The sequence below is a fragment of the Peromyscus maniculatus genome, chromosome 9, assembly GCF_049852395.1.
Source record: "Peromyscus maniculatus bairdii isolate BWxNUB_F1_BW_parent chromosome 9, HU_Pman_BW_mat_3.1, whole genome shotgun sequence".
Taxonomy (NCBI): Eukaryota; Metazoa; Chordata; class Mammalia; order Rodentia; family Cricetidae; genus Peromyscus; species Peromyscus maniculatus.
This window is the reverse complement of record NC_134860.1, coordinates 120,938,887-120,961,845: the sequence shown is the minus strand read 5'-3', so window position 1 is coordinate 120,961,845 and position 22,959 is coordinate 120,938,887. Positions and strand designations below refer to the sequence as shown.

The following is a 22,959-nucleotide window of genomic DNA, read 5'->3' as shown; positions in this document are numbered from 1 at the left end:
TGGACAAGTGAGACAGTCGATTAGCTTGAACTATTTAGGAGGTCCCCAGGCAGTAGGACTGGGACCTGTCCTTAGTGCATGAGCTGGCTATTTGGAACCTAGGGCCTATGCTGGGACACTTTCCTCAGCCTAGGTGAAGGGAGGAGGGGACTGGACCTGCCTCAACTGAATCTACCAGGCTGAGCTGAATCCCCAGGGGAGTCCTTGCCTTGGAGGGGTGGGAATTGGGGGTGAATTGGGGGAATGGTGGGTGGGGGAAGGACAGGGAAATCCATGGCTGATATGTAAAATTAAATTAATTATGAAATTTTAAAAAAAGAAGAAGAAATTTGCTTCCTTATATAAAGTGCCCATAGTAGTCTCAGGTAGTTGTTGTTCGAATCTCAGATGGTCTTTTAATAAAAATCCAGATGTCAGGGTGAAAGCTGAAAGATCAGAGAAGCAGAGCAGCCAGCCACTGGTTCTTACCTCAATGAAATCCTCAGCCTAAAGAGAGTTAGTTCCTGTCTCCTTACATCTTATAGACCATTCTCTGCCCAGACATCACTTCCAGGGATTAAAAGTGTATGTGCTTCCCAGTACTGGGATTAAAGATGTGTGCCACCACTGCCTGGCTCTGTTTCCAGTGTGGCCTTGAACTCACAGAGATCCAAACTGATCTCTGCCTCCTGAGTGATAGGATTAAAGGTGTGTGACACCGCTGTCTGACCTCTCTGTCTAATCTAGTGGCTGGCTCTGTCCTTTGATCCTCAAGCAAGTTGATTAGGGTACACAATATATCACCACAGGTGGTCACTCTTAAGCTTCATTTCCCTTCCATGTTGATGAGACTAAAAAATAAGGCCAGAAGTTTAAGTTGGAGATTCACAAGGTTCTGATGGCAGACAGTGATGATGAGATGAAAAGTTTTTCGATGAGAAAGAAGAAACCTAAAAGGTTTAAGAGAGGAAACAGGCACTTCTTAGCTTCTTAGGACTCACAAAGCACAGAGTACCATCCCTCAGACTGTTTTTGTTACCTATATAGTATTAATGAGGAAAGCAAGTACAGAGTAATTAAATAATTTGTGAAAGCTGTAGTCTCTCTCTCTCTCTCTCTCTCTCTCTCTCTCTCTCTCTCTCTCTCTCTCTCTCTCTCTTTCTCTCGGACACACACACACACACACACACACACACACACACACACACACACATCTATTCACCCTAGAAAGGGAACTCATGACACACCAAAGTAATGTTTGCACCAGTGTCCAACTTGGTGCACCATGGGGTTTTTATTTGGAGTATGGGTAAAAGGGTTATTTACAAGAAGCAGAGATGACTCACAAGCGGCTACATCACCACAAAGCCCACATCAGCAAAAGCTCAAGAAAGTCACAACCCTGAAGCTTTCCGCATAGCTTTCAGGCAGTTCAACAGTCTGAGAAATCTCTCAGCTAAGTTTTCATTCTGCAGCTCAGATAGCCAGTCTCCTTCCGCTACAGTTTACTCCTTTTTGTACTGCAGGGGATGGACCTTGTAGAACATTCCAAGTTTCTGTTCTTCCATTGTTTATCTCCTGAGTCTCATGGGACTCCTTCTCCCTCCTCAAGGGAATGTTTCAATTTGGAAAAAAAAAAAAAACCTGTCATGCAACAGAAGGTCATCCATGTAATAGGTAGGAAAACTGTGATTCACCTGCAGGCATCCTGGCCCCACATACTGTACTTCTAACTAGGCTACCAGGATGCCTTGTGTGATGAAAGGTGGTCTCAGAAAGACAAAACTGGAAGGGGCAGCAAGGACAAATGCATTGTGGGCCTCTATATAATATAATATATGACAATACATCCCTTAGAGATAATGATGTAGATGAATGGATAAGATTATGAAAAAAATAACTTCAGTATATTTTTAGCTTAAAAGAATGAAAAGATAAAATAAACTGTAAGACCTCATGTATGCATAAGAAAAAGACTAGAATATACAGCAGAAATTCAACTGTGCATGTCTCTGGGGAATTACAAGTAAATTTTCCTTCCGGTAATTTTCATACTTTTGTTACTTAGGTCAAAAGTAGTCCGTTTTTATTTTAAAGAATTTTACTGACAATCTAGAAAGAAGTAATCTTGCCATTACTAAATCAACTGAGACAAAAATAGAGATATGGGGGGTTAGGGAAATGGATTGATTGGTAAGGTGCTTGGCATGTAAAATGTGGACCTGAGTTCAAACCCTAACACTGTTAAATGCTAGGCACAGAAAGCCTGCACTGATAACCCCAGTGTGTGGGAGACAGACAGGAGGATGCCTAGAGCTTGCTGGCCAGCCAGAGTAGCCTACTTGTTCTGTGAGAGATCTTACCTCAAAACATAATGATTGAAGAAGACACAGATGTCACCCTCTGGCCTCTACACACACAGGAACACACACGTACAAACAGTGGAGAGATGATCCACCAGGGACAAGGAAAATTGTGACAATTCCAAGGTTATGATACAGAGAAGAATGGCATGCTAACCCATGGACAGAAATGGGGAGCCAGGAAGAGATGAGGATCAAAAATTTTTGCCAAACCCAGGTTTGGGCTCAAAATATAACCCTAGCCAAAAATAACCAAAGGGAGATTGGACAGAAAATGAAACAAAACATGTTTTTTTTCCTTTGTAAACCCTTTTAACAGCTCTTTATTGAGAAATAATTCAAATGTTTCATAATTCACCCCATTGGAGTATGCCATTGAATGGCTATTGACATGTTGAAGGTTCTACAGTTGGAGAATGTGGTCACTTTTATAGCATGCAAAGACTTCCTGTATATGCTGGCTGCCTCCATGGCTTTACCCCCGACTCTACCTCCAGTCTAACTGACTGCTTGTCATATAGTATACTGTCTTTTGGGACTGTCTTTTTAAACCTAGCATATCTGTGTTTACAGTTGTCATCTATGTATATCATTTATCAGTACTCCATCCTTTTTTATGGCTAGTCCACTGTGCAAATGAATATATGATAATTTGTTTTTGTGTGTCCAGTTATGGTCATTTGTGTTTCCACCTTCTGGCTATTATGAACATTGTCAGCATAGACATTTCTGTAACAGTTTTATTTTATTTTATTTTTATTTATAGACATGTTTTCTGGATTTGGTATAATAATATCCCATGGCCGTAACAAAATACGTGATGTTGGAATTTTTTTTTAAAGGAAAAGGGTTTACTTAACTAACAGATGTGGAAACTAGGAGTCTGCGGTTGGGTAGCTCCATCCCTTTGACCTTGGTGAAGGCCCTCTTGGCTAGTTACACAATGGCAAATGACACAGCGAGAGTGTGAGACTGCAAGCCAAAGACTAGGAAATGACTAGCCTTGCTCTTTTGTAACAACTTATTGTTTTTGTTGTGAGAACTACAAGTCAGGAATTATCATGCATGTCTGTGAGGACAGCACCCCACTGATCTAATGACCTTCACCGGGTCTCTGCTCTTATAAGATCCCCCTTTTCTCACGGCACACTCTGTGAACTAAGCTTCCTGCATAGGATCCTCAGAGTATGTACTCAAACCATGCCCAAAGCATAGCACCCACTGGTCTGTTCAATCACTGAAGGGAAGGCTATGCCATTTCCAACAGTGGCTGGACCACACTACCCATTCCTAGCTTTATGGTGTGTGTTGGTTCCAAGTATGAAGGTCTCTGTTCTCCACAGCCTTTTTAACCTTTTCATCACAGAGTTCTCAGTGAGTATAAAATAATATTTCAGAGTGGCTTTAAGTTGCATTTCCCTGGTGTCTTATGTTAGTGAGCATCTTTCTTGGTCACACTGTGACTTCTTTGGGGGAAACATTTGTTTAGAGACTTTGCAGCATTAGGTCGAAGCCTCTACTAGGATACATGCATAAGAAATGAATCCTTTCTTCTCAGAGTTCACTTCTGACCAGGTTCCCTCCTTCCTTTCTTTCTCCTACTTTAGGAAGACTGTAATGGAATCTTCAGAATTAATGTAAGTGTGTCCAAGAACTTAAATTTGAAATTAAGACCGGGAGAGAAAAAGCCTGGATTTTGGGTGCCCCGTGTTTGGTAAGCTCGTCAGAAATATATCCTAAAGCAATACTACACTTATTCATATTGGAATTTAAATCATGATAATTTGGCATGAGATTAAAATAATTCTCTTTAAAAATACTGAGTTTTTTAAAACAATATATGGAAAAGCATTAAGGTATAGCATTTAAAAAAAAATAGTAAGAACCAAGTGGTACATTGAATCCCATGTTTCTTTGTGAAACTAATAAAATGATACTTTGGTGTTTTTCTAATGAATTAAAGTACATATCTGGATGCAATTAGCTTTTAAAATTAATGAAGCCTTAAAACCAAATATATCTAATCACATTAAAGCTGAACTCATTCTGGGCTTATATCTTTAAGAGGGGCTGATGTCCTTATAATAATGACTGAGAACTCTAAATTATAAAGCTACTTCAGTTACAAAATCCATGTACACTGACAGAGCTCCATTGCTGAAACACTAGAGAAGAATAATTGCTAGTATAGATGATTAGACCCAATTCTTTCCTTAAAATCCATTTTTCTGGGAAATGAGTTTTCAAAGTATTTCCACCAAAAGTAGGACCTGCTCAGTGACTTCTTTCTCATCTGCTTTATCAATGATTATGAATAGAATTTTTCCACTTTATTAATAATCTCAGTGTCCTACCAACTTCCCTTGACCTTTTAATTACCCTTTAAATTTTCTTTTTACATTTAAGACTAATGAGTGAGCCACAGAAACCCTGTTTTTGTCACAACTGACTTTCTTTTCTACTCATCAAAACTTTTTTCAAAGGAATCACATTTCTCCCAGCTATAGCCCTGACTCATTTTTATCTTGTTTTGGCACTTCTCTAATATAAAATTCACTTTAATGAACAATTCAATATGATTGCTATTGGTTTTTTTTTTTAACATCTAACAACTGTGGAAAACAGTTAATTTAGGACACAGGGCTTGAGCATGGAGAAAAGGAATATGACTCATGGGGAAATTCTTATCCAATACTCACTTAAAAAACTGGTCTAATTTACACTAAAATAAAAATTTGAAGAAGAATAAAAGGTTTATTTTGGTGAGGTGAATATTCATTGTACCATAAATAACTTATTTATATGAAGACATCAAATGGGGTTTTCCATCTGCTGTTCTGGGATTTGGGCTAAAACCTCAAAGCTGATCTTAATTCTAAAGACAGCAACTCACCAGAACTTACTAAGACCTTATCACCCTCCATCATCCAACACAAGCAGAACATGAGAGTAAATGATTCATGGGAAAGTGCTATGGTGTCCTCCCTTCTCACTGTCGGGGAGGCCAAGGTGCTCCCCATCCAAGTTAAACGAGCCCCATAGGAGAACCCTTACTATTAGAGCTTGGCAGAGCAGCAAGAGGCTTCAGGGCAAAGCTGCTTTTCCACCTGCCAAAGCCAACTACCTCATATACCTGATGGGTGATATGGTCCTTTCTTAGAGCCTCCTGTCTGGACCATCTTGGTTGGAATTCTATTGCAAAGGGCTATGTGCAGGGAAGAGGAAGGCTCCATTGAAGAAAACCCTGGTGCAGGAGCTGAAACTCATATCAGGAATGGTGCAGTTGAGCATTGCAGGGGATTAATAGAGAATTTGAAATATAAAAAAGCCAGTTGATCAGTTGATAACCACTATTGAAAAGCTAGCTTGTTGCTAACAGTCAAGAGGAGCGTGTGTCACATCATGTGGGGGTACACACAGGAAAACACCAAGGTTAGTCACAGGCAGAAGAAAGCTGTAGGGAAATGCTGTATGTTGGATTTCCTGGTTCCTGGAAAGGCACAGGAAGATAGGGCAAACTAATGATGATTCCACCAGACTCTGGAGCATAGACATTAGAACATAGAGATATAGAACCCCTAGTGTTCCCATACTGGTGATAGGTGGTTGAGATGTGAAGTCTAGGTTGAATGCTTCCTATATGAAGACCACATACCCATGAAAAAGATTCTAACCTTATGAAAATGTGATCAAAAAGCTTTACAGCCTCTGAAGATGTCAGGACAGGAGCCATAACTCACTGCAAAGCGATGTGTTGAGACAAACAAACCTGCTCCAGACCTATGTAGCATTCAACTTGTCCATAAAACCTGTTATATGCAACTTTAAGTATAATGTTGCATTATTATTGAGGAGTAGGGGTCAAGTTTAACATTTTTAAATCCCAAAAAAACATAAGGGTGTCACTTGGACATCATCACACAGGTCTTTGCCTGTTTGTCCTGGATTGTAGCCTGGGTTCACTGTGAAACAAAAATCTTCAGTCTAGTAAATGCCAACAGTAGTTTTGACACTTTTTAAACTTTCTTTCTTTAATCTAGTTAGAGTTAAAAGCTGAAATTTTTAATTTCATATTAGCTAAATGTAATTAAGAAAATAACTTGGCCGGGCGGTGGTGGCGCACGCCTTTAATCCCAGCACTCGGGAGGCAGAGCCAGGTGGATCTCTATGAGTTCGAGGCCAGCCTGGGCTACCAAGTGAGTCCTAGGAAAGGCGCAAAGCTACACAGAGAAACCCTGTCTCAAAAAAAAAAACAAAAAGAAAATAACTTATATATGGAAGTATGCCTGAAGAAATGTTTTGATAATTAAAATTAAGATATAAATATGCACTGTCTAATTCAGGAAACAGAGTAGCTCCATAGTCTTTCTTCAGATAAAAATACATTCATTTTCCTCTGAATCATCCAGACTTGAAGAGATTAAAAATTACCTTAGCAAAAAGGACTAAGCATACATTATATCATGAATATCATGTGTTTTATTTTAAACAGAATATAGGAAGTAGCATGAACAAGTGGGGAAAAAAAACAAAGTATTCTGCTTTTTACTAATTGTGCTTACACAGCGCTTACAGTCACTAGGAATGCTTGGCATTTACTCAGCTGTAACCTGAAGTGGAAAATAGAAAACAAATTACAAACAATTTCATATAACATGCTCAGAGTTTTGATATGCATCAACCAGCCCCTAACCTGTCCCCCGGCTTACCAGAAGTTTACTCTCCAGGTCATTTTAAGTGATGATCAATACTTCTAGGCAAAGGTACATTGGGTCTTATGGGGGCTCAGGCTCAAACAATCTAAGATACAAGAGTCTGAGAAGTGAGCAGTGCAAAGAAGACATCTCAACATCAAGGTTCTTTTGTTTTCTTCAATATCCATCTCTGTTTTCTACAAATGGCAGAAGTGCAAAGAACGGCACACAGGAGACCCTAGCCCAAAATGCCTCATGCCACCGAAGGGTCAGAGGAGAAACACACTGGCATTTTAAAGGACAGAGGGTAGGAAATACGTGAGGAAAGGGAAGGGACCGGGGCAGGTGAGTAGGAAAAAGGGAGTGGCAAGGAGAAGAAGGGTAAGAAGGAGGGGTGTGGCTAGGGACAGGAGGCCAGGGAAAGGGGAAGGTCCAGGTTTGTAGGAAAGAAGGAAGGGCCAGATGCAGGTAAGTATGGAAGAACTGGGACAGACAGAGACAGGCAAGATCACATTTTCCATAGTGCCCATCTACCTCAGAGAAGGATCCATTAGCTTTATCGTAATCTCAGGGGCTCTGGTTCATGTTCTTCAGGAGGCAAAAGAATGACCAAATTCTGAGGTCAAAACCAGTCTTAGTTTTATGACTTGGATAGACAAGATTGCAAATTTAAAAAAAATTAACCAGAAAAGATGTTTTAAACAGCCTTACAATTCAAATGGGGGCAGTATGTGAAATGATGATAATGGTTTATATTTGGGACTTACTGAAGCCCTCTGGAGTTACAGATCAAATTTCAAACTTGACCATTTTGATAACACAGCATAAACAAATACTCATATGATTAAACTGGAAAGTCTTATTTTTCAAAATGCGTTATATTCTTTCAACTGTGTGCCTTGTTTTTCTTGATTTAGCCTAAAAATATTTTCTTAGCATTTTCTAACCTCTAAAATATGTGAGACATGAAAGCAGTTTAAGTTGCTGCAAATTTAGCTGCAAAAGCACTTTTGCATAAAGAAAACAGATGAGTAAGAAAGATTGACATTGGATCTGAGAGCTAGCTCCCTTGGTTTTGTTTTGTTTTTTTTTCAGTCCTTATGCAAGCAAATCTTGGGTATGCATAGTCCCTATAACCACTGTCTACTCTAAAAGATGGGAAATGTAATTGATACCCTCCCCAAGGAAAGATTATTGCAAAAATCCAAGATGGTATATTTGTACTTTCATACAAAAATATAAATCAGAATTCTAAAATATGAATATCTGAGTGGAGCCTCTACATTGATACCAAATGTGTCTGACAATCAGCCTTAAGCCCCGAGGACCAAGTCAGCTGCAAGTCTTAGGCTTTCTCATTAGATCCCCATGTATTATAAAGACACAGCTAATGACTGTTCCTGTAGTTAAGAAAGCATAAAAGATTGAAAAATATTGAACCAAATGCCTCTCTAGAGTGCTGACTTCATGAAGGTTAAATTTTGATAGATGAGGTAGCATGGAAAAAACTGATGAAAGCATAATACAGAAGGAGGCAGTGGGATGACCATATTCAACAGCTCAAGGCTATATTCTCCATCAACCTCAGAATGGGAAACAGTCTTTAAATTCATTGAATTCATTAAAATCACTTAAATCTTTTAATTATTTAAAATAGCCTCTCATAAAGAAAACAGGATGAAAACACTGAAAATGTATTCTACTAACAATGAGAATGTGTTAGCTAAGACCCATAAGGTAATAAAAAGAAACACTTTCACAATTGAGAAACAAAAAGTATAAATTATTAGAAAACATAGATTTGTGCATCCCTTCCCCACAAAGAAAATAAAGAATGATGGGCCAAGTGTTTAAAGAATCATGAGTCAGTAATGGCTACTGATAGCATACAAACACAATGCTATCTTATCAAAGGAGTGCTGTATGGCCTAACTTCCCCCAGTTGAGGACTCTTCACCCAAAATTATAACAGCTTAAAGGTACTGGCCACTGGGTGTGCATTGGACCCTCATCCAGCATCCCTTCTTCCTAATTGCAGGGCAAATCCTCGGAACTTTAACTTTGACAATGTGGGAAATGCCATGCTGGCCTTGTTTGAAGTTCTGTCCTTGAAAGGCTGGGTAGAAGTGAGAGATGTCATTATTCATCGTGTGGGGCCGGTAAGGAAGCACGTGGAATTTTCTACATATATCCAGGGTGGTTACCATTGGTTCTAATAAACAACATCTTTCATTTACACAGATCCATGGAATCTATATCCATGTTTTTGTGTTCCTGGGTTGCATGATTGGACTGACCCTTTTTGTTGGTGTAGTTATTGCTAACTTCAATGAAAACAAGGTAAGTCTTCTCAGATTAATAGCACAGACTTAATTTTTGTTCTTGCCCTTGCTTTAAGCTAATTTTTTCCATACACAGCATGGAGCCACATTAAATTAAAATGTTACTCATGTAACCAACCTGTATAAGTCTTTTACAAGCCACATCACTGCTGCAGTTTTGGTTCATTACTTAGGAATATAATTCTCTTGCTAAATTTACCCTATGGTAACAGTAATTCACCCACAGCTGAGAAGCACATCTCCTGTTGTTCAGATGAGATGGATATACAGTGGGCTACTAAAGTGTGATAGCTTGAAGTTATGCTCTGATTGCAGTCTGTGCTGCCTTTACAAAAATGCAAACTGTGTGCTTCTTTGTTACTCAGTGAGTGAACTCAGAATTTTAATAAGGTAGGTAGAAGCCACATAAAATGCAAAGGTCAGTTCATAGAATAAAAATATTTTTCTACATCTATAAAAACTTTATACATACTTCCTGAACTCAGGAAGCACCCTCAGTCTTAACAGCTCTCCTGATGGACACAGAATCATGGATAGGAAGGCAGCAATGTGGTTTCCTAGGGAGCACACGTTTAAGGAAGAACATTCTATTAGTGTCCCTTGGCTATTGTTTTTCTGGGAGAGGCTGGTTAAACTCTCTTGGGAGAGGTTCTGTCTGCAGGAATCACACTGAAATGCACAGAAGTTTTAAACACTCACTAGACAGCAAAAGCTTCTGCCAGCTCTCAGAACACTGCAATGTCTGGATGAGAAAGCCACTACTACAAGGAATAAACACTTGGGCCCAGATTCAGACTCTTTTCCTACAACTGCAGGGTCTGTGATTCTTCGAATGCAAGAGCATTAAAACCTCTAAACGGCAAAGTTCCATTTGCCTGTGAAGCACCTGCTGTTCAGTTGTGCACAGTGATGACTGATTCTCATGCATCCGAGCCAGAGCTCTTTGGTTTGTGTAGCTACATGTGAGACTATATCATTCACTGTCCCCAGGCTCAACGTGTGTGGTACCACTGACTCAGTCAATTGCCACCTTTGATGTGTGCCTAATGAGCATTTCACTTCATTCAGCTTTTCAAAGACTACAACTTAAAAATCCCCCTTTGGACCCCAATACTACTCCAATCCTCAGAATCATGGACTCTTAGAGCAATAGCAATCATGTCACCCAGCCCCTCTATTTTACTTCCTAACACGTTCATAAACGAGACACTCTAACCCTTCAGTGTGTTCAGTTTAATACCGGGCAGAAAGAGAAAGATGTATCTTTTCAGATGCCTTTGAGACATGTGGTGTAGCAGACACTGGGAATTCCAGAATATAGGAAGAGGCTAATCAGCCCATTACTAGAGAGATGAGGCACTGCCAGTCCAGGATAGTACACAGGTCCCTGTGCAGGTGCCTGGATGCAAGAGGACTGGGCTCCAGGGCAGCTCACAAGTCCACCACATAAGTGACCCAGCATACAATGCTCAGTAACAGGAGGAAACTGCATAATTAACTGTCAGTCTTGAAACAGCTGTGAATTGCTGAGGATTGTTTGCCTCCAACACCATGGTTATGTCCTAAACGAGTCAGGAAGTGACAGCTTGTTTGGGAGCATGGTGTGTCAGTCCAAACAGATGCCAAGAGGGCGGCAGAAGTTAGCAGCCACTTTACCAGATGCCACAAACTTAATTTGTTGGTTCTTGTGAGTGTGTGTGTGTGTCTGCCTATAACTCTAGTTTCAGGAGATTCAAGTCTTCTAAACTCATGGGAAATGCACACACATGCTTTACATAAATGCAACATAAAGGCAAAATACATAAAATAAAATAAATAAATCTTAGGGGGAAAAGTGGGCAGGAAAGATGGCTTTAGTGAAGGTACTTCACAACAACTGATGATCTGAGTTAAATCCCAGAATCCACATGATGGAAAGAGACCATTGCAATGTTTCTGACCTCTAAATGTGTGCTGTGGCATGTGCATATGTGTCCATACATATATATACACACAAGTAAATAAATAACAAATGTAATAATAAGACTTGTTTTAAATACAAAGAACAGCTTCATAAATAAATACAGATTGGATACAATTTATACCAATTTAAAAATTCTAAACAAATTTGTTCTTGTGTACTTCTACAGTCAGAAAGCACACATTTCTGAAAACCAAGCCAGGAGGGTATTCCACTTATCTTTACAGAAGGAAGTGGAGAAAAAGAGTGACATTCCCCCCAACCCTAGTTTCTTAGATTATATGTATGCCTCTGTAATGTAGTATAATAAAATTGAATGTAGAATAATACAATTCAGTATAGTTTATGTGCATTTTTATCAAGTATTCCACTTTATAACACAGAATATCTGATCCCATCTAGCAAACTATCATAGCATTCATTTCTAAAATAGAAAAATTCTGTGACTTCTTATCTCCTAAAATAGTCTTACGATTGCACATTTTAGAGTGTTTAAAAAATGTGTAAATAGCCGGGCGTTGGTGGCGCACGCCTTTAATCCCAGCACTCGGGAGGCAGAGCCAGGTGGATCTCGGTGAGTTCGAGGCCAGCCTGGGCTACCAAGTGAGCTCCAGGAAAGGCGCAAAGCTACACAGAGAAACCCTGTCTCAAAAACCAAAAAAAAAAAAAAAAATGTGTAAATAACAAATTCCCTCATTCAGCGGCAGCTCTACAGACAAGGTGTCATTGGCTACTATAAAACTAAACTAGCCACATTTGTTACTATCCTTTCTGGAGAATGTAATTATGTAGAAAACATTCGAAAGTTTCTCAAGCCTGAAGGTTATAGGTCTTCAGTGACACACAGTGGAGGCTGCTGAATGCCCCAGACATGTACCCTCCATGTTGGGAATGCCTCTCAATGCACTGCTAGTTCTGATCCTGTCTCTCCAACCTACAGTGCTTGCAGACTGTCTTTCTGTCAAGTCTCCATATTGGTCCTTTTCTTTTCCTGCACTGTTTCCTTTGTTTCCAAGGGGACGGCTTTGCTGACTGTAGATCAGAGAAGATGGGAAGATCTCAAGAGCAGACTGAAGATCGCACAGCCTCTTCATCTCCCACCTCGGCCTGGTATCAAAGATGCTCTGATTTTATTCATGTTGGGCACTAGTATTCCTGACTCCCTAAGAGCCTCAGATTTAAATTAAAATAATAATCGTGAAGCCACTAGGGGGTTGTGCATAAGTTAATATGGAAACAGACTCCAAACTGCTGATCTCTCTAAGGCTATTAAAATCAGTCACCTAAAGGCTGTGCTTCAGCGCTCTCTGAATAAGCCTTAATGAAAAAAACTGAATTTTTAAATAAAATATATTTGTGCTTGCCTTTTAGAAATATTAGGGAAATGTATTAAGCTGCCAGAAATTGAATGATACACTTCTCCTTCCAATGCGGATGGTGGTGTGTGCTGTCATTTTAATATCGAGTGCCAGCCATTCCTGCAAAGCACTTCACAATAGACAGAACTGGGGGCGGGGGGAAGGCTGTAATGGGTTTCAAGATGAACATTAAAGAATATGAAAGACAAGAAAGTAAATCTGCCCCATGTCTAAAGTGCCCTTGCCTACACCTTTCTTTTTCAGATAATGATGGTTTTAGAGCTAAAATGTATGACATAACCCAGCATCCGTTTTTTAAGAGGACCATTGCATTGCTGGTTCTGGCACAGTCTGTGTTGCTATCTGTCAAGGTATTGTTTCATCCTGAGACTTTTGGAGTGAATTTCACATCTCTGGTGTATCCAGGAGCATTGCAATTGGGCATTGTCATTTGTAGCCTCTGATCTTTAGTAAAAGTAAAAATTGGTGCATATGCTAAGATGAGTGGCCGAGAGGGAAAAGTCTGTCTAGCCGATGTTACAGTGACTTTTGCTCTGGTTGCAGTGGGACGTCGAGGACCCTGTGACCGTTCCTTTGGCAACAATGTCAGTTGTCTTCACCTTCATCTTTGTCTTAGAGGTACAGTAATGAGTCTGTTGCTCTGGTGGAAGCTAAGAACAGTTAAAAGGAAAACAGTACCCTACTTTGATGGCACCTACTTCCAGCTCTGTGTTCTCTTGTTTGTGAAGAGGTGGATTTCATGGTCGTCTCCTTTTGGGCTGTTCTGCTTAACTTCAACAAAGACTTCACTTTAAATTTCCAAATTTGCTAACTGTTGAAGCATTCCTACTAATTGTAGTGTCTGAGCGTTGGCCTGCCTAGTAACAGGGTTTGCATGTTTGGAGCACAGGACACAAGCCACTGTTACTCAGGGATTCAGATTACAGCACAGATGTAAACACGCCAGCAGTGCAGCCAAGATTATCTAAAATGTTTTCCCTTTGTCACATCTATTTACCATTCAATCTTCTTTGAATTTCAAGTGGATTATCATTTTTCTGTAAATTGGCTCATTTCCCAAAATATGGTTTTTCACTCAAGGTAGAAAAATAGCCTGCAATGAGTACTTATCCATCAATCTAGGGGAAAGAGTGTAGAAAATAAAGATATGCAGCCTAGTTGCCTGTTAAAAAATGTATCTTTGTGATTAACTCTTTTATTAACTATATCCTATAGTTATATCCTATATATTTTATTAATTATATATAACATGACTTAGTTGATTGATTTAAACATGCCTAAGCACTTGCCCTGTGTCCTCCTTTCTTGCTTTCTTTAGGTTACAATGAAGATCATAGCAATGTCACCAGCTGGGTTCTGGCAAAGCAGAAGAAACAGATACGATCTCTTGGTGACATCTCTTGGTGTTGTGTGGGTGGTGCTTCACTTTGCTCTGCTGGTAGGCACATCTTTAAACTTTATTTTAGCTGATAGTTCTGTTTAGCTCCTCTTGGGCATTATATCAAATCCCCAAATCTTAGCTTTGATCATGAAAGCCCTGGGACAAGCTTGCAAATTGTATATGCATACATATATGTGTATATATGCACACACTTACATTTCTCACACAGGCAAATCTGGGTCCTCAAAGGCCTATAGTGTGCAGAATGCAAAAAAGGCTAGAATCAGAAGACTCAGACCTTGGACTCTGAGACAGAGCAGCATCCACCCCACCCCATCACAAGCAAGATTTATAATGTAATCCCTATGTACTCAAGGCACTCTTCTCTCCCACACATCTCATACCAATTATCTGAACCCATCAATCTCTATATGTCTGAGATCCAGCCCCAAATCTACAGCCATGGGAAAATTTGGCTAATCTACAGTGGTGTTGCCCAATGGAAATAAAATATGGTCACTGATGTGATGCTGGTTCACACTGTATACTATAAGCCAGTGGTTCTCAACATTCCTAATGCTGTGACCCTTTAATACAGTTCTTCATGTTGCAGTGACCTCAACCATAAAATTATTCCCATTGCTACTTCATAATTGTAATTTTGCTACTGTTATGAATCATAATGGAAATATGTTTTGGAGACAGAGGTTTGTCAAAGGGGTTGTGGCCCACAGATTGAGAGCCACTGCTCTAAGCATTATAGCAGCCTATAAGGCATAAATCATAAGAACCATGTTTTCATTAGTCTTCTATAGGCCCAGTGTTATCAGTGTTCCACATTTTCCCATCTTCTTTAATATTAGAGGACTGACAGGAAGTATCCAGTACTCCTAGAGCCCATTTGCTTGTCAGAAGGGTCTTGCTCTAGTTTGAATCTGCTGTAGAGTGGCCTTCTCAAACCAGTGGTTGCCTTCAGCATTAGAAGCTGCTTAGGTTCTCAAGCACCTGTATTCACCCTCTCAAATAATAAATGTTTTTGAATATAACAATGAGCAAAGCACTGTAGGAGAATTAAGAAGAAAGCAATGAACAAAACAAAGACATTCACTGCTCTCATAAACGTCATCGCCTGAAAAGCTAGAGAGACAAACCAGTGAGGGCCATGGGTGTTCTGGGAAAGATGAAGGAGATCCCATGTTCCCACAACAACCATGAGGAGTAGGGTCCTGGAAGGCATTTCCCTAAGGGACTGGACTCCATCTACAGAATATTTCAGATGCCCTTGGCTAGGATGAGAGGGTGCAGGGACTGAACAAAGGCAAGGTCTTGTGGCTGAAGTAGAAGGAGCCGGGGCATATAATACAGCACAAGGTTTGGACAAATGGAGACGTAAGTCTTTTTAGGACTTTGAAGTCCATGTGAAAAAATCATCCAGTCATTATCCCAGGGACTGTGGTTGCCATGACTTCTAGAATATAAAGACTTTAACATGTCTACAATAAATCCTAATCCGATATGGAAAGAAGAGGCAGAAAAACATGTCCTGATTGTGTTTACTCTATCTAGACAAACTTTTGACTAAATGCTACTCACTCAAAATGGAAGAATGCAGTAGGCTTCCTAATCTCAAATGTCCCCCACAGAGGAAATTCTAAGCCACCAAAAAAAAAATCTTTTCTATTCTGCTTGACTGCTTTTGTTCCTCCCCTGAGAAGAACCTCTGGTCTGAGAAAAACAATAATTCTTTGCCATATTTTGCAGTGGACTACTGGGAAGGAAGGCACAGTCCTTGTATTCCATCCAACAATACTATGTGCCCACATTCCTGTCCTTTTGCCTCACCAAGGAGCTCAGTGGACCCCCTTCCCAGGGACCCATCTGGAACTGTTGTCATTTGGCTAGGCAGCTCCTGGAGAATGCTCATGCTTTGGCATCAGCTGAATGTCACTGTTTTTATGCTGTGGCCAGTGGCATCTTTGTTTCTCAGAAGAAGCCTTGTGAATCATAAGGCACAGAGTGATCTCTGGCCCTCAGCACACACTTGAAGAGCAAGCAGATACAGTCCTCTTGAGCTGGGGGTGGGGGAAGGGGTCTTTTTCTAAAATGTACTGATTTGTTAACAGGGGACTGATCTCAGAAAAAGTGCCTTCAAGTAGTCAAAGATGACCTTAAAATTCTGATCTTTCTGCCTCCACTTCCCAAGTGCTAGGATTATACACATCACTACTACTCTGGGAATGGGATGTTGAACCCAGGGTCTTACACATGCTAGGCAAGACTTCTATCAGCTAAGCTGTATTCCCAACTCCTTCAAGCACTTCTTTTCAACATCTGACCACTCTTTGTCATGATGCCTTTATTTCCTGTCTCATTCTGCTCCCTCCCATTGCATGGCTACCCTGTGCTTTTCTTTCCCTGTCCTCAGAAGGGCTGGTCACTGCTTAATGTGAAATGAATTTCAAAATACAGAATTCAGTTGAGCAAAACAAAACCCAAAGTTTTTGTCTGAGATTTGATTTTAAATCTAATATTTATTCATGAGTTTTTGCAGTGACCTTTTCAGCACCTTTATTTTAGATAAATTTCTTATAGGAAGTTTCACATTTTATTAAACTAATTATTCACTAGACTTCACAGAAGACAAAATGAAAAATGGAACCATAGCAGGATCTTTTGTGCAAATTGTTAAAACCTGTCTTCTGTTTAAATTTCAGAATGCATACACCTACATGATGGGAGCCTGTGTGATTGTCTTTAGATTTTTCTCCATCTGTGGAAAGCATGTAAGTCTGTCATGCACAGTCCTTTCAAAGGTCATGTAAGCAATGAATCACTGGTGCCAACTGACCTCAGCCAGCCTGGTTGTTATAGTCAACAAAATACTAAACATCATAAGTCAAGATTAATAAATATTAAATATCATGTTGAATAAGTAGCTTAATTAGCTTAGACTATATTTCCTGTTGTTATTATGTTTATCATATTTGCTGAGTAAATTCAGTCATAAATGAAAGAAAACATGTTAACTCTGAAACCAAAAGCCAGTGTCATTCCTAATGTGCCTTAATTTATGTTTATTTAAATTAACTTAATTGCAAAGGAAATTTATATTTAATGATAATGTTTCCATTACTCTAGACTCCTTGTTAGCATTTATGTACACCACACACTACCTGTGTTCTCCTTTTTATGGGATATTGTTTCACACATGGATTCTATATATCCATGTGATTGGTAGGTTTAATAATTGGTGGTTATTTAACATTAAACCATTCTTATATTCAGTTTTTTAGGATGTCTGTGGGGGATAAATAAATTTACTTGCTATAGGTCAATAATATGCTGACCTTATAAAGGTCTGGTTAGCAAAAGAAGAGGAAGTGAAAGGATAAGAAGCTTGTGTTGTTAATTCAATTAATTTCTCTTGAGTGGCTGAACTGTTTGAAGTGTGAATAAGGTTTCTCAATGCCAGATGGTTTTTGAATAATATTTAGATTTAATATCTAACAGGAAACAACTTTCAAATGATGTACTTGGGAATCGCTATGCAGCCAACCTGCTTATAGATTATTCACCAGCCTCTCCACAGCTAGAACTGACTCTCCCTCTTTCTCTCCTCCTCTCTCCATCTGCCCTGACACCGCACCCGCCCTCACTCACAGGTGACATTAAAGATGCTCCTTCTGACCGTGGTTGTCAGCATGTACAAGAGCTTCTTTATAATCGTAGGGATGTTCCTCTTGCTGCTGTGCTATGCCTTTGCTGGGGTTGTTCTGTTTGGTACCGTGAAATATGGAGAGAACATAAACAGGTCAGCATGCATTTGTCTTCCTATGCAAACCTTTACATAATAAAATCATGAATAACAACTAAGTTTCTTGATTACTAAAGACTTAGGGGTGGTGTAAAAAATAATCTGTTGAAAAATAAAATAAACATACATATTTTAAATGACATTTTCCAATTGACAAAGATAAGCATGTTTATTTTAGAATCCTTAGAAAATGCAAGAACAAAGGCCAGGCGGTGGTGGTGCACCCTTTAATTCCAGCACTCAGGAGGCAGAGGCAGGTGGAGCTCTGTGAATTCCAGGCCATCGTGGGCTGCAGAGTGAGTTCCAGGAAAGGCACAAAGCTACACAGAGAAACCCTGTCTCAAAAAAACCAAAAAAATAAAAAATAAAGGTTTTTTAATTCTACCCATTGTTGGGAATAACCACTCCTAATTCAGTAGTTCAGTAGTTTTTCTATCCATATATTTCTCTGAAATGCTCTGGGAATAAAACAGGTTTTTGGTGACTTTCTTTTTTAGCAAAGTGTAGAAAGATAGAACCTACAAAATCACTCTGCTATGAGAAAAGCATTTTTGAAAGTTCATCTTCCACATTATGGAAGCATCTGCTCTGTTATCATAAAGGTTCTAATACAATAAAACAGGTACAAATGCCTCACTGGCGAGTGATTCATTTGGTAGTGGTTGAGTTTTCTTTTACGGCCAGGCAAAGGAAGGAATCACTTCTTAGTAGCCAAAGCTCACCCAGTCATTCAAGATGAAAGTTAGTACGTTGGTGACTCTGCGAGAGCTGACTTGTGAGGCAGCCCTATTGCCAGTAAGAGGCTCTCAGTTTTGATAATAGTAACCTGGCAACCAAGCTTGAAAAAGCCATCGTTTTGGTGGTGACCACCATATTGCTTCATGACAATGACAATTCATGCAATCTCCATTCTTTTCATTTTTTTTCTTAAATTAGGCATGCTAATTTTTCTTCAGCTGGCAAAGCCATTACTGTATTATTCCGAATCGTCACAGGGGAAGACTGGAACAAGATTATGCATGATTGTATGGTAAATATCCCCTCATTTTCAGTGCCTCAACATAAACGCTCATGCGCATGGCAATAATATTCTTGTTAGCATAAAGCCCTTGAGTTAAAAAAAAAGAATAATCTGATCATCTAGTCCATAATTTGCACTTTTTAACATTACAAGATATGAATAGCAGAAGCAAAATATCTAAAATATCCACTGAATATAACTCATAATAATATTTAATAGTGAGCATTGTTCTTTCCTTCCTATCCTTCATAGCTTAGCAATCAAAACAAGGACATTTATTTAACACATACATCAGACACTCACCAAGTCCCTGGTTTGTCCTGGTCCATAGGCCTTCTGCAGGTCCAGAGGTTCCTCAAGGCACATATGTCATGTGGTTTGTGGTGTCCTGCTTTCTTTCCAGTACGTCTGTGTTATCCTCTAATCATAATGTTAACACTTGCTTCTTCAGGCATTTTTGTCCACACTTAAAATGGTGTGTTATATATTCTTACAGAACTATATATTTTTTGTTTGGACATGCATAACAGTTCTAGAGAACTGTAGAGTTAAACATCTTTCTTTCCCCTCCCTCTCACCTCATAGACACCGATGATGTCCTACAGACATTCAGTGAAGGGGCCTATGCTGTTTAGGCAGGAAGCTGCTAGCCATGTATGGCTCGGTATTGAGCTACTGGTGTGACTAGTTGCATCTGAAGAACTGTTTTACATTCCATTTATTTTTGCTTGTTAATCAATATAAATTAAATTTAAATTACCACATGGAGCAATTTACTCTTGTGCTGGCAACTTGATGTTAAAGTGTGGTCAGCATTCAAGTAACAGGGGTGTCTTTGTTATTAGCTTATCCCTAATACTTGGCACAAGTATAGCATATAGTAGGGCATAGGGAACTTTAAACATGAAAAATGGAAACCAAATTTATCAAATCAGGTACAACAAAAGGCAGAGCTAAATAAATCCTACATAGGAGTCCCAAAAGAGTGTGTGGGATGCAGGAGAAAGAGCTAGTTGTTCTGTTGAGAAACCAGGACAGTATCACAGAAGGGTTTGTGGGTCCTACAGAATACATGGCTTTTCATTACTGAAACTTATATATTTCTGTAACATCTCATTTTGGTGTCTCAGGATAGTGGATTAGTCCTTATGCAACTTGAATGTGAATTTGGTATGTGTATTCTACTTATGTACAGATTAATTCATTGCTTAAGTCAGAAAAAAATAAATTTCCCTTTATTTGACTTTCAAAAGTTTGATGCTAGGGACAACTGGTGAAGATGGGAAGGGTACCTCCCACGGGAACCTGTCTATCTGCATTTTACTTCTATCAGTGGCACTGAACTGGGGCATCTACAAGACCAAAAGCATAACGTAGATCAGATATTCTTGTGGAGTTCTGCTGCAAATGATGCGTGTGTGTGTGTGTGTGTGGCATGTGTGGTTCTTGCATGATGGCTTTAAATCAGCTACAACCATACTGTCATGAACATGTTCCTTGAGCACTACCATCACAAGGTACCCGTGCCCTTCAGTTCTTTTGCTCTCCCCTCCATGTCCCCCACTGCCTCACAGGTTCAGCCTCCATTTTGTACTCCAGATGAATTTACATACTGGGCAACAGACTGTGGCAATTACGCAGGGGCACTTATGTACTTCTGCTCATTCTATGTCATCATCGCCTACATCATGCTGAATCTGCTTGTAGGTAAGATATGTTCATGGAATTATTTTTTCATCTCTTCAAACTCAGGTACTTAGATAATTATGTACAATTTTCGAGTAATTATCCTGGATTGCTTGGGGCGAGTGTTTCATGGCATTAATTATAATTTGTTGCCTCTCAACCCAGGAGCTGAAAAGACCTTTGAAAAGCATGGAAATGGCAGTTGATTGCAGTTTCGAGAGTTGTCCTATTTATTATGCTCATTAATTCCCAAAGAGCTTTCCCCATAGATTGAGCTGAACACAAATCAGGGAAAGCTACTTTTATAGCCTCAAAATATCACATTTTTTGTTTTAAAAGATGCATTTTGTCCACCCAGCTGTGGGGCCACCCAGACCCAATATGACCCTTTAAAATGCCCTGGAACTCTCAAGTAAGAGTAGGAGCCAGCTGGCATGAATGCCTACACATAGTGCTTTTGAGCCCATGACCCTCATGTTTTGGAAAGGCAAGTGCTGAATAAATAGCTTAGTCCAAGTGAGAGACATGTCAGCTTGGAAACTGTACTGAAATCACTTTGAAAAATTGGCTTTACCATATGAATGATAACATCTATTATTATAATAGATGTTTTACTTTTTCTAAAAAGTGACACATTAGTCTACTTGTCTAACATCTGAATTTTTTTTTCTTAGCCATAATTGTGGAGAATTTCTCCTTGTTTTATTCCACTGAAGAGGACCAGCTTTTAAGTTACAATGATCTTCGCCATTTTCAAATCATATGGAACATGGTGGATGATAAAAGAGAGGTAGGAACTGTGTGGGTGTGGCTCACTTGCTTACCAAGCACACACAGGATCCTGGTTTTGATCCCCAGCACCACATAAAACTGGGTGTGGTGGTTCATGACTGTACTCCCAGCACTTGGGAACTGGAAGCAGGAGAGTCAGATGTTCAAGGTCTTCCTCAACCTAGGGGTGAGGGAATGGGCCATTGTTTCCTGCTCCATCTCAAAGAAAACAAATTACATATTTTAAGAGTCTTCAGACTAAAAATTGACATAGACTAAATTTGGAACTGTCACTACTGTAATGCAGAAACCTGTCATTGAGTCAGAAGTGTGTGAAAGGACAGGGTGTAGAATGGCCTCTCCTCGTGTTCTTTCCAACCGTGAACAGCCTGGTCTTTAGACTTTCAGAAGGTCAGCAAAGGAAGAAAACTAAAGGGCATCTGCCCTGGGCTTGAGCAAAAGAAAGGAAATTGCAGGTCCCAGAGGAAAAACCTACTACAGACTTACCATCACCTCAACCTTAAGCAGTCATCTAGATGAAACACACATATGAGTTACAAGTGATGTCTAAAGGTGTAGCTCAGGTTTGAGTGTTTGCTGAGCATGGAAGAAGCCCAGGCTTCAATCCCCAGCACTACCAAAAATTAATTAGTTGCATGGATACCTGGTTATTTTGAACTAGTTAGTATGTAAATATCTTAAATAGTATTTCAAGAGAATTACCTAAAACAGAAACAACTTACTTATTTTCACTTACCTCCTTTCCTTTCCATTCTTTACCCTTTCTCCTCTACAGCATCCTGCATGTTCTGCTCTTCTTCTTCCTCTCCTCTTTGACATCTTTTTAATCTTTACTTTCCAAAAGCAAAGCACAGGTCTAGGCACTGAGGTAAAACAATTCCCAAATGGCAAGGTTTCTGTGCCCGTAGAGCTTATGTCCTAAAGGAGGGGCAACCCATGAAGGTGAAATGGTACTCATGGCACAGGTTATTATCACTAGTCCAAAATAATGCTTCAGACTTTGAATTCTTTGTAGTATCACTACAAGACCACAAATGAAAGAACTCACACCTGAGTTCACATGACAACTCACAGTCAAAACTCAGGCACGCTAATAATACTGTATAAAATCACTACCAGGATATGTATATAAGGCATGGTGAAACATAAACAAATGGCACTTGTGCCTGTAATCCTAGTACATGGGAGGCAGAAGCAGGAGGATCAGGAGTTTGAAAGCCTTAAGTTTAAGGTCAGCCTGGGATACATAAGAACTTTTTTGAAAAGATTAAAAATAAAAAAATACATGAATGAATTTTATGCTTAGACTTGAATCTTATCCTCAATATAATTCATTCTATAGATGCAAATATTCCAAAGCCCATAAAACCCAAAATGTGAAACACCTTTGGGTCTAACATTTTGGTAGGAGACATTCAACTCATATTAGTCCCAGAAGTTTGTTGTTGTGTTGAAGAAGGCAGAAGATTGTGTTGAAGAAGGCAGAAAGTGCATGGGCTTGGGGTAGATCCTGTAGCTGAGAAGCTGATAGTTGAGCTCACATAAAGA

General features: G+C 39.5%; 1 protein-coding gene across 3 annotated transcripts in view; it reads left to right on the top strand.

Annotated features, from left to right (window-relative positions):
- The window catches only part of Nalcn (sodium leak channel, non-selective), a 301,887-nt gene that overhangs the window by 266,801 nt on the left and 12,127 nt on the right, over window positions 1-22,959 (top strand). For all 3 annotated transcript variants that reach the window (XM_006978781.3, XM_042285329.2, XM_015997513.3), the window contains 12 exons: window positions 3,950-4,056; window positions 9,075-9,195; window positions 9,278-9,376; window positions 12,355-12,448; window positions 12,961-13,067; window positions 13,261-13,335; window positions 14,036-14,155; window positions 16,813-16,881; window positions 17,761-17,909; window positions 18,849-18,942; window positions 20,508-20,640; window positions 21,294-21,409. In XM_006978781.3, coding sequence (XP_006978843.1) covers window positions 3,950-4,056; window positions 9,075-9,195; window positions 9,278-9,376; window positions 12,355-12,448; window positions 12,961-13,067; window positions 13,261-13,335; window positions 14,036-14,155; window positions 16,813-16,881; window positions 17,761-17,909; window positions 18,849-18,942; window positions 20,508-20,640; window positions 21,294-21,409 — 1,284 coding nt within the window. The remainder of the gene's footprint in view (window positions 1-3,949; window positions 4,057-9,074; window positions 9,196-9,277; window positions 9,377-12,354; window positions 12,449-12,960; window positions 13,068-13,260; window positions 13,336-14,035; window positions 14,156-16,812; window positions 16,882-17,760; window positions 17,910-18,848; window positions 18,943-20,507; window positions 20,641-21,293; window positions 21,410-22,959) is intronic.